The following is an 11,833-nucleotide window of genomic DNA, read 5'->3' on the forward strand; positions in this document are numbered from 1 at the left end:
ATATTGTACTTTTGACTACATCTCAGAGTACATATTGTAAGTTTGACTACATCTCAGAGTACATATTGTAAGTTTGACTACATCTCAGAGTACATATTGTAAGTTTGACTACATCTCAGAGGTACATATTTTACCTTTTACTACATCTCAGGCACATATTGTAAGTATCTGCTTATCTTTCCACACTGAAGTACTCTGTGTACTTGTACCTGAAGTGAGGACGTTCCCGTGAAGACAGAAACAAGACTTTCGATGCTTGTCTTTGTTCATATTGTTTATTTTCACGTCACATTAATAATCATAACTCCAGGGAACACCAGAGGACACATGGAGGCATTTAATGCGTCTTCAGCTAGCCAGCATAAGGAAACCTGAGGAGCGCGGCCTCCCCGGGTCCGAGCCGCAGCTCCGTCAGGTCCACTCTGCTGTCGGCCGGCAGGGCGGCGCCGTCGGTGCTGAGGACGACCGCCGCCCGCCGAGGCAGTGCTGCCGCGCCGCTCAGCTGCAGCACCGCCGCCTCCTCCGCCCAGTTGAAGGCGGCCAGGTAGCGCTCGCTCTGATCCCAGACGCGCAAGTACGCCAGCGAGGAGGAGGAGTTGGAGAGCAGCAGGAAGTCTCCGAACAGCAGGGAGCGCTCTTTACCGCGGAGCTCGCTCAGAGCGCCGAAGAACCGGAGGCACGAGCGACGCTCCACCCACTCCTCCTGGATCAGTACACAGAGACAGTACTGAGCACCACAACACAGTACTACTGCTGCAGGTACTACCACTGCTGAGGTGACTGTGGCTCGGTGGTTAGCATGCCCGTCTTCCAATCAGAGGATTGGTGGTTCAAGCCCCGGCCCCATCTCCACTAATCCTTGTCGATGTGCTCCTTGAGCAAGACACTTAACCCCGAATTGCTCCCCGTTGCTGTGTGTACGGTGTATAGAGCAAAAATGTAAGTCGCTTTGGATAAAAGCGTCAGCTAAACGAAATGTATTGTGCTGCTGCAGGTACTACTACTAACAGTGAAGTGATACTAAGATTGCAACTAATACTAAGAATAGTTCTGCTCTACTCCTGAAACTTCTACAAATAACTCTATTTCTACCACCACTGCTGCTGGTACCTGTACTGCTACCACTACTGAAATGGCTGCTGGTACCGTTCCTGATGGCACGAGATGCTAGTTAGTAGAACTAGTAAACCTGGTTATAGTACTACTGCTACTACAAGCACAATAATTAATGCTAGTACTATAGCTGTAATACTTGTAATCCTGTTACCACTGCTGATACTGCCAGCACAAATAACAGCATTGCTGCTACTAGTACTTATATTACTTGTACTTACACTAATCAGACTATTGCACTAGTACCTGCTTTACTAGTACTCCTTGTACTTGTACTCTTTGACCTCCTGTTAGTCTCAGTAGCTCCATTTTTTGTTTGTTTACCTTCAAAGTCCCGTTCAGCTCCTCGTCAGAGTCCCAAAGCATTCTGGGAAACTTCTTCCCCTTCAACACAGATGATAAAATGTGAACATCAATCAGTAATAATCAATCACAATCAGTGATAATCAATAGTCCTGTTGATTATGAACACCAGGTCAGAGTGAAACTGTCCTTGCAGACTAGCCGTCCTCACCTCGTCCATCAGGCCGATCTCATCTCCGTAGTTGAAGACCGGCGTCCCCGGCAGCGTGAGCAGCAGCAGCTGGTGCAGTCTGACCAGAGCCGGTCCCACCAGCGAGGCCAGGTGGCCCTGGCCCCGCCCCCCCAGGCTCCAGGCCAGCCTCAGCTGGCTGTGGGACGAGCACAAGAGCTGGACGGACTGAGCGCGCTCCGCGGCGTCCGCGCCACCGGGGAGGAGGACCCCGGAGATCAGCAGGTCCACGCCGGTGGAGTTGAGGAGGGCGGACACGTCTTCAGCCGCAGAGTGCTCAGTGACACCGATCAAGACTCTGGAACATTTAGTCTTTGTTATCGTTTCGTCTGTTTCTAGTCGTTTATCTTTATTACAGAAATGTCATAATAATAATGCATTTAATTTATATAGCGCTTTTCTTAGTACTCAAAGTCACTTTACACAACATTTACAATGTCCTAAAAACTATACAATAAAACAAATAGAATAATAAAACTGATAAAAATGAATAAAAACAATAAGGGCACAGTCATACATTAAAAGGAGTTCTGAAGAGATGGGTTTTGATTTGGGATTTGAATGTGGAGAGGTCAGTGCAGTCTCGGATGAGTTTGGGGAGAGAGTTCCAGAAGGAGGGGGCAGCTATAGAGAAGGCTCTGTCACTCCATGTCCGGTGCTTGGTCCAATGGGGGATGGATAGGAGGTTAGCATCAGAGGAGAGTAGCTGACGGGATGGAGTGTGGTGGTGGAGCAGGTCGGTGAGGTATGAGGGGGCCTGATTATGGAGGGCTTTGTGAGTGAGAAGAAGGATTTTGTATTGGATCCGTTGTGGGATGGGGAGCCATTGGAGGTTCTGGAGAACAGGGGTGATGTGATCACGGGAGCGGGTGTGGGTAAGCAGGCGAGCAGCAGAGTTCTGGATGTACTGGAGTTTATTGAGGATTTTGGATGTTGTGCCATAAATAATGCTCTTGCAGTAATCAATTCTGCAGGTGATGAAGGCGTGGATCAGGGTTTCGGCAGCAGATGAGGAGAGTGATGGGCAGAGACTGTTTTGGTTTTAATGGGAGCCAGCTGATCAAGACAGAAGGAGAGTGTGTTGTTGTAGTAGTTTACCAGATCGGAGGGATTATCAGACAGCGGGGCAGGGGAGGCAGACATGGTACTGGCAAGGGAGGCTGAATAGCAGGACAGTAGCAGCACTATGGACCAAACCGGAAGACCTGGGGCCGGCGGGCTAATTACTCTTCCAAGTTTGGTTGAAAGTTTGTCAATTGTTCAAAAGATATTCAAAGGTTCTACAGTGGGCGACTGTGGCGAACTGTTTGCACCGTTCACACCAGACGTGACTTTTAAAAGCGCAGCCGCTTCAAAAATGCCTTGGCAAAAACGCACCAACCAAAAAACAAAAAACAGCCCGGTGCACCTGTGGAGCGGGTCTGCGTGCGCAACCGGGCGATAATCAACTGATTTTTGCCCAGCTACGCCTGGATCTTTCTGCCGGGCGGCAGCCGGGCGATGTTTAACTGCCAGGCGGTAGTTAAAGATCGCTAATATTAATGCCTCGTCGGAGTTCATACCACACGAAAACAGGAAGGAAGTGGTGAAGTAATAAAGCCCGCCTCTTGCTTCATCTGATTGGCTGCCCTGGCCGAGTGTGACATTGATGAGCTGTTTGATGAGGCGCTTAAAGTTGAGAATATTTCAACTTTTATGCGTGCCGAAAAAACGCTAGAAAAACGCGTCGCGCGGCATTTAAAAAGCGCACATGAAAGGTGCGCGGCACCATAGGGAAACAATGGTTTTGCTAGCGACGCGTTTTTGAGAGTCGCGTCTGGTGTGAACAGCCGCTTAGTTCTGTTGGACCTGGTTTAAGTGGTGCCAAATGGACTCAGTGGACTTGATGGTTCCAGAGGTACCAGTGGACTCAGTGGTTTGACAGATTGGTCTCTGACCTCTTGTTGGGAGTCTCCTTTGTCCCGTTCTGGACGATGGTTCGGATGTCGGTCCACAGAGACGGCACCATGCTGGCCACTCGCTCCACCCCCGACAGCTGCACCCCGTCCACGCCTTGTTTCACCCAGAAGACCAGAGCAGCCTGAGGATAGAGAGACAGACAGTTGGGAGAGACAGACAGTTGGTAGAGACAGAGGCCTGAGGACAGAGAGACAGACATAGCATCTGTCTGATCAGTGTCTGTCTGTCTGTCTGATCAGTGTCTGTCTGTCTCCCTGACTCACCTTCAGCCTCTCAGCTACGTTGGTCACGCTGCCATTGGAGAACCAGGGTCCAGAAGAACCTTGATAGTTTGGAGTCAGATCCAGAACCACAGAAATACCTGCAGAAACAGACCACATGTAAACTAGACCAGGATCCAATAAGGGTTCCATAGAGGTCAAACATGTACTGATATACATGGAATAACTCAGATTATTGATCGTCACCCTTCTTATGAGCCATCTGGACCAGGTCTTTGAACTGGTCCAGGGTTCCAGACTCAGAGGAGACCTCCTCAAACCTCAGATTCATGAAGTCGTCGGCAGGAGCGACGTGGATCGGACCGATCACCAGACCCCGGACCTTCATCTGGGACAGGTGGGCCACCTTTTGCTCCACACCTAGGGGGGGGATGGGGGGGGGGAGAGAAGGAGGAGGAAGAGGAGGAAGAGGGAAGAAGACAGGAGGAGGAAGAGGAGGAGTTCAGTAGCTCTCCAACTTCCGTTCCGCCTTGCTTCACATTTTTATGAATATGTAAACAATCCTTCCCAGAATGTCTTGCTTCACAAATTTATGAATATGTAAATGATCCTTCCCAGAATGCCTTGCTTTACATCTTTATGAATACGTTGACGATCCTTCCCAGACTGCCGTTGTCACGCCGGGGCACTGGTGACAGAACCCAAATGCACGACCCGAGGCAGAGTGTAGAGTTCCCAAGAAATCAGGTGACGAAAAGTCAAGAAAACGAACTCGCCCAGGACAGGGAGTAGACACAGACTAAATACACAGGGGAACGAGACACAGGTGGAACCAATGAGGGCGGGGCTTGCGATCACACAGGAGGGCGGCACACGAGGAGGAGTCTGGAACGAGAGACAAGGAGGCTGACAGACACAACAGAAACAGACCAGACTACCCAGGAGATCTGGGCATGACAGTACCCCCCCCCCTCTAGGGACGGATCCCAGACGTCCCACCAGGACCGGGCCACATAGGGTGGGAGCCGGAGGGGGGGACCTGGGGCACGGCAGAACCAGTCCGAGGGGTGGGCCGTAGCACGGCCATCAGGCGGGCGGAAGGACTCTGGGGGGAGGCCCGGGGGCTCCGAAGGGGAACGCGACCCCGATGCCGGTCGGGGCGTCGGCGGGCACTGGGGACGGCTGCGAGGCGGCAGCGGGGACCGGGAACAGCTGCGAGATGGCAGCGGGGACCGGGAACTGCAGCGAGATGGCAGCGGGGACAGGGGGCGTCAGCGAGGCGGCAGCGGGGACAGGGAACGGCTGCAAGGCGGCAGTGGACACGGCCGCGAGACAGCAGCGGGGACAGGGGACGGCTGCGAGACGGCAGCGGGGACAGGGGACGGCTGCGAGACATAGCAGCGGGGACAGGGGACGGCTGCGAGACATAGCCGCGGGGACAGGGGACGGCTGCGGGGCGGCAGCGGGGACCTGGGACGGCTGCAGGGCGGCAGCGGGGACCTGGGACGGCTGCAGGGCGGCAGCGGGGACCTGGGACGGCCGCAGGGCGGCAGCGGGGACAGGGGACGGCGGCAAGGCGGCAGTGGACCCGGCTGCGAGACAGCAGCGGGGACAGGGGACGACTGCGAGACGGCGACGGGGACAGGGGACAGCTGCGAGACCAAGCAGCGGGGACAGGGGACGGCTGCGAGACATAGCAGCGGGGACAGGGGACGGCTGCGAGACGGCAGCGGGGACAGGGGACGGCTGCGAGACGGCAGCGGGGACCTGGGACGGCTGCAGGGCGGCAGCGGGGACCTGGGACGGCTGCCGGGCGGCAGCGGGGACGGGGAACAGCTGCGAGACATAGCAGCGGGGACAGGGGACGGCTGCGAGACGGCAGCGGGGACAGGCGACGGCTGCGGGACATAGCAGCGGGGACAGGGGACGGCTGCGAGACATAGCAGCGGGGACGGCTGCGAGACGGCAGCGGGGACAGGCGACGGCTGCGAGACAGCAGTGGACACGGCTGCGAGACGGCAGCGGGGACAAGGGACGGCTGCGAGACGGCAGCGGGGACAGGGGACGGGTGCGAGACATAGCAGCGGGGACAGGGGGCGGCTGCGAGACGGCAGCGGGGACAGGGGACGGCTCGGGGGTGCCGGGCTCGGTGGAGCCAGAATCGGCCGGGGAGCCTGCAGGACACGGGGAGCCGGAATCGGCTGGGGAGCCGGCAGGACTCTGGGACTGGCAGCCGGGTCTCGGACTGGCAGTGGCGCAGAGGCGGAGGCCGGGTCTGGGGCTGGCAGCGGCACAGAGGCGGAGGCCGGGTCTGGGGCTGGCAGCGGCGCAGAGGCGGAGGCCGGGTCTGGGGCTGGCAGCGGCACAGAGGCGGAAGCCGGGTCTGGGGCTGGCAGCGGCGCAGAGGCGGAGGCCGGGTCTGGGGCTGGCAGCGGCGCAGAGGCGGAGGCCGGGTCTGGGGCTGGCAGCGGCGCAGGCCGGGGATCTCCTCCTTCCTGCGGTCGAGGTCGGCTGGGTTCAGGATGGCGAGTTCGTCCTGTCACGCCGTGGCACTGGTGACAGAACCCAAATGCACGACCCGAGGCAGAGTGTAGAGTTCCCAAGAAATCAGGTGACGAAAAGTCAAGAAAACGAACTCGCCCAGGACAGGGAGTAGACACAGACTAAATACACAGGGGAACGAGACACAGGTGGAACCAATGAGGGCGGGGCTTGCGATCACACAGGAGGGCGGCACACGAGGAGGAGTCTGGAACGAGAGACAAGGAGGCTGACAGACACAACAGAAACAGACCAGACTACCCAGGAGATCTGGGCATGACAGCCGTGCGCTCACCCTTCAGGTCGCGGGCGGCGCTGAAAGCCTGCACGTCTCCGATGCGGTACAGCGGGCCTGCGCTCCACCAGCTGGAGGACGGCAGCTCTCTGCAACGAGGAGCCTGCAGCACGATGAGCACGGCTCCTCCCAGCAGCCCAAACCAGCACAACCAGAACCACACCAGCAGCGCCCAGCGCGTCCTCACCCAGCTGGGGGGAGGAGGGGAGGGGGAGAGAGGGAGGAGAGAGACATTAATAATGTGTGTATGTGAACTCTCATCAGCTGCATCTCACACACACACACATATATATATATATATATATGCATATACATATATATATATGCATATACATATACATATATATATATATAAATAAGACGCATTCCACAGTTCTGCAGATGAGGTTATGATTTATGTTTTGCAAGAATAAACATGATGGACGTTACAACTGGACATTGTCATTAATGAAACGCGTCAGGAATAATTACCAAGCGAGCAGCCAAGTAGTGCCTTAGGGTTGAATAGGCAACAGGGGCACTACAAACACCATTAAATCAACTGAAAACATACAATCATTTTTATCAATATTTTCAGTGCATTTTTATTGGAAATATTGGCTAAAAACTCCCCGGGCAAAACTCCGTCAGCTGTTAAAGCTGATCAGATGTGATCTGGGCCCTGTTTCTGGTACCTGGCTAAACAAAGTCAAGCAAATGTCCTAATCTCCATCTTAAATTAGCGAGATGATTGACATCAGGCAATCTGGGTTTCTTCCCGGCTGAAACGGTCTCGTTAATTCTAGCCAGACGTCAGTCATCTGGATAAATGCGCGTGCCCGCTCCTCTTCAGAAGGGATAATAATCGATCACTGACACCACGATATTCTAACAGTACAATGGCAAATAAACTCAGAGGAACCTTTTTTCTCTGCTGAGAAGCAGGAGATGAACATGAAGGCATATGATGTGATCAATGTCCGCGGCTGGAGAAGCTCTCGTAAATAAATGATTCCTTGACGGCAGAATCTATAGCGCCGTGTACAGGAAGTCATGATGACGTGAGAATGGATCCTGGCGATCTGGAAGAACTCTCTCCCTATAAAACTAATATAACTAATATCGCTCCTTCATCAATGAGGAAGTGAGCTGCCGTTTTTGTCCGGTGGGAGTGGCCAGCTTATCCAGTGAATTTCAGTAAGCCTGCCCGGGAGCAGTTTTAAATTTTTGGCTGTGTTGCTATGGTGATTTATCTAAGCTTGCTTCGAGAAACTGAAAAGCCATTTTCTACGTCATCTTATCCTGACAATTAGCCCGCTAACTCAGTAAGCCAGGTATGAAAAACAGGGCCCAGATGTCAGTCGGCTGCAGTCATCAGAAACCGACGTCGCTTCACGTGACGCTTTAGAAGAAAGGACGTCTGATGTCTGTTAAAACATATTTCCTTGCGTCTTATCTCCTCGCTTTGTTTCCTTGCGTCTCTCCATGTATCTCTGGTGGAAGGGACTAAGACGCAAGGAAAGGATGCAAGTGAAGGAAACGGGGTTGCAATTTAGAGACTTGAGGTGCACCTAGTGATTGTGAGCAGACGCTTAACAAGCAGCCGCGCATGAGCTCTGTTGCTCAGCCTTCAGCCTAATGCCGTGTTCACACCGGACGTGACGAGAATTTGTGGCGCCGCGTCCACCGCGGAAGTTTACTCGCGCGAGTAGAAAGAGGGTGTTCACACCAAACGCGAATTCGCGGCGCGACCAAAGGGCCGTGGCTTAGCTCTGTTGCTTGCCTCTGTGAGAGACAAGCGACGAAGCTTTCATTTCCGCTATCGACCATGGAATAAATAACCACTAGTTCTGCTTTATACTTGTTGTGGAAGTCCTAAACTTGTCGGAACATGAAACGCCCTCGTATTTGGGTTCATAACACCATCCGTAGCCGCACACAGCTCGGTGAATTTCACCGACTCCTCCAGGAACTGCGTCTCACGTATCTCCGTAAAACGATACCGATTATGCCTTCCACCATGGAAATAACCACCAGTTCTGCTTTATACTTTTTGTGTAAACTCCACATATGTCGGAACATCAAACTCCATGGTGTCTGGGTTCATAATATTATCCGTAGTCCCACAACAGCGTCTCAATGAAGCCGCTGTTGTCACGACGGAGCACTAATGAAAGAACCCAAATGCACGACCCGAGGCAGAGAGTAAAGTTCACAAGAATTCCTTTATTGATAAAGGTAATATTGCAACAGGATCGAGTCTCTGGAGAAGGACCGCCGAAGGTTCTCCCGATGTAACTGGGGAGGGACTGAGGCCGGTCGGCAAGGCTCTGACCCGCTGTGGTGAGAGCAGCTGTCTCACTCAGGGGAGAGTAGAATCGCCAACGTAAACAGTCCAGGGTCATTCACAGGAAGGCAGTCAAACTCGGCAGAGGTACAGGCAGGGATCGGGCTTACTCGGAAACGAAGGGACGTCGGAATCAGAACAGGATATCAGGCAGGAAAAACGCTGGTAAGTTGACTCACAGGTGAAGAAAAACGAACTGGCAACGAGACAAGTGAAGCACCGAGTATATATACACACTGGGAGGGGAGTTAACGAGACACAGGTGAAACACATCAGGGCAGGGAGAGGTAATCACACATGAGGAAGTAAAGACAGCAGACATGACACAGGAGGATGATTTCAAAGTAAAACGGGAAGTGACAAGACAACAAAATAAAAGCACTACCGTCTAGTGACAGTTGTGACAGCTGTCAGCGCTGGTTCAGACGGAGCAGCAGCAGTTTCATTCAGAAACGGGGAGACGGCGGTGGTGACGGGCGGAGCTTCTCAACGCTGATTCTCAACGCTGATTGGCTGCCGCAACTTTGCGTCACGCGATTTCTCCGCCAGATTTGGGATAATTCAACTCACGCGAATTCGCGCCGCGTCCTTTGCTTTGTTCGCCCCAGGTCAAACGTTCTGTTCGTGCCACCTCCAACGCGTCTATCTTGCCGCAAATTCGCGCCGCAGCGCGTCTGTGGATTGACTTAACATGTAAACTGGTCGCGCCGCAAATTCGCGTCGCGTCCGGTGTGAACACGGCATAATGCCTGCGACAAGCAGGGAGCAGGCGCTGCAGAGCCTGCAGCCTGAGGAACACAGGAGCTGGTCAAGGAGAAAATAAGCTAATAGGGAGAAAAAATATATATAATACATGTAGTGTGTTTGTGAAAAACAATTCAATTATAAAATAGCTATAACTTTTAATTATTAAAAAAAAAAAATATATAAAAAATTTCAATTTAAACTTTGTGATTCTGTTTAGGTATATATATATATATATATATATATATATATATATATATATACATATACATGACATATATATACGTATATATGTCATATACGGCGTTAACGCATTTTAATTTTTCAATTTTTTTCTCACAAGCACCACGCCGAATGTAGCTCAACCGGAAGCAAAACAATAGGCACGCCGTTTGGGCTTGGAAGCTAGGCTAACGTTACAATTTGCTTGAGAGAGAGAGAGAGAGAGAGAGAGAGAGAGAGAGAGAGAGAGCTGTGAACATAGCAGTAAGGCCTCTTATTTCGGAACAATGAACCGTAACAGTTAGGTTAACCAATAAAAGGTAAGCTTCCTACTTCTTTGTTTTCAGCCAGCTACTCAAACAACAAAGCGAGCTTCAACAGTGAAGCTTCTTTTGCACAACATGCCCAGACACTGAAAACAACCTTTCAGAAGGTACTGATGTTGCCAGTGCTGCTAAGTACTTGCGTGCAAGGCGAGCCATTTCGCTGTGTGCCCCTTCATGTGTGGACCACCATTCCTGGGGACAGTCATCCATGCCAGTAAGAGGCCTTGCCTTGTAGTGCTCCAGACCAGGGGTCAGCAACCTTTCGTATCCAAAGAGCCATTTTGACCTTTTTCCACCAAAAAAAAATTGTCTGGAGCCTCAAAAAATATTTGATATCACAGCTTCTAAAGTTTTATATATAGTCATATTATATATACAAACTATAGTTTGTTGTATTTATGAAATTATAGAACAAGAATAAAGACATTTTTTTACATTGTATTGCTATTTTACCTGTTTATAACTATCAAACAAAAAATAGTCATGTGTCAGCAACATTAAGGTTAATTAAAAACACAACTATGCAGACCTTCAGGTCTATCTATATTTGTGGCTCATGTGGTAGTGTTTGCCCTGTAACTGCAAGGTAGCAGGTTCATTACCTGTCCTCTTCAGTGAGTTTTATATTTTAAACACATATCTTTTGCTACGTTTACACTGAGCGTCCTCCTCACTAGAGCACCGCAAACGGAGGACGGATCCGTTTTTACTAACGAACGCCTGTATGAGCTGACACAGAACCAGCAGCAGTAGTGGAGTTAGGAGACGTGATCCACTTCCTGAAAGTATATCTACTTTACTTAGTTTGCTGCAGCAGTTGAGGAATCGCTCTTCTGCACTCATCTGCGCGCGAGGGCGGGGCTCTGACTCACGAGTAGCCAGCTGCAGGGGCGGAGGCTTGACAGCGACGTGATGCACATTTTAGTGAAAGAAATATTTAAACATTTATTTTTATTTTCAGTGACACAATATCACCTAAAACTCCAAGATAAGAGGACTTCCCTTCAAAAGTTTTTCCACTGGGCAAAAAATAAAATAAAAAAAGTTGTCTTTCCTTTTTTTTTGTCAAAGCCTCAGGGAGCCGCAACAGACGGGCTAAAGAGCCGCAGGTTGCCGACCCCTGAGCTAGACCCTCATCCTCAACAACGTTAACAGGCCTACACGCAGTAGCCACCCATGTAGCTATGGCTGCAATAGGTTTGTTCTTCGTTGTGGTGTCCATGTGTTTCTGTCCGAAGTCATCCATTCTTGTCTGGCTATGACGAGGGGGCGCAGAGTTAGCATCAGCTGTGCGCTTGGCCATCAAGTGGTATTTCAGACTGGATTGGCTACGATGATAGCTCAGTTCACAATGACAAATGGCACATACCACTTTGGTCTGGTTAATAACACATACTGTAACAAGTTTCTGTAGTTTTCACTGTAATATTACTGTGTACTGGCCATATTATTACTGTAGAACTCCTATACAGCATGTTGCTGTAGATCTGCAGTGCATCATGGTCAAAATTCATTCCCAGGTGAATCTTACTGTAAATAAATGTTATTTACTGT

General features: G+C 51.3%; 1 protein-coding gene across 1 annotated transcript in view; it reads right to left on the minus strand.

Moving 5' to 3' along the window:
- Positions 1-347: 347 nt before the first annotated feature.
- Positions 348-11,833, minus strand: part of LOC306735477 (amino acid transporter heavy chain SLC3A2-like) — a gene marked incomplete at its 5' end in the record, with an annotated part of 16,263 nt that continues 4,777 nt past the window's right edge. Inside the window, 7 exons of the mRNA XM_079216949.1 lie at positions 348-703; positions 1,438-1,497; positions 1,628-1,943; positions 3,583-3,725; positions 3,868-3,965; positions 4,072-4,245; positions 6,662-6,852. Of these exons, the coding sequence (XP_079073075.1) occupies positions 353-703; positions 1,438-1,497; positions 1,628-1,943; positions 3,583-3,725; positions 3,868-3,965; positions 4,072-4,245; positions 6,662-6,852 (1,333 nt within the window). The 3' untranslated portion in view covers positions 348-352. The remainder of the gene's footprint in view (positions 704-1,437; positions 1,498-1,627; positions 1,944-3,582; positions 3,726-3,867; positions 3,966-4,071; positions 4,246-6,661; positions 6,853-11,833) is intronic.

The sequence above is a fragment of the Taurulus bubalis genome (genome assembly GCF_910589615.1).
Source record: "Taurulus bubalis genome assembly, chromosome: 1".
Taxonomy (NCBI): domain Eukaryota; kingdom Metazoa; phylum Chordata; class Actinopteri; order Perciformes; family Cottidae; genus Taurulus; species Taurulus bubalis.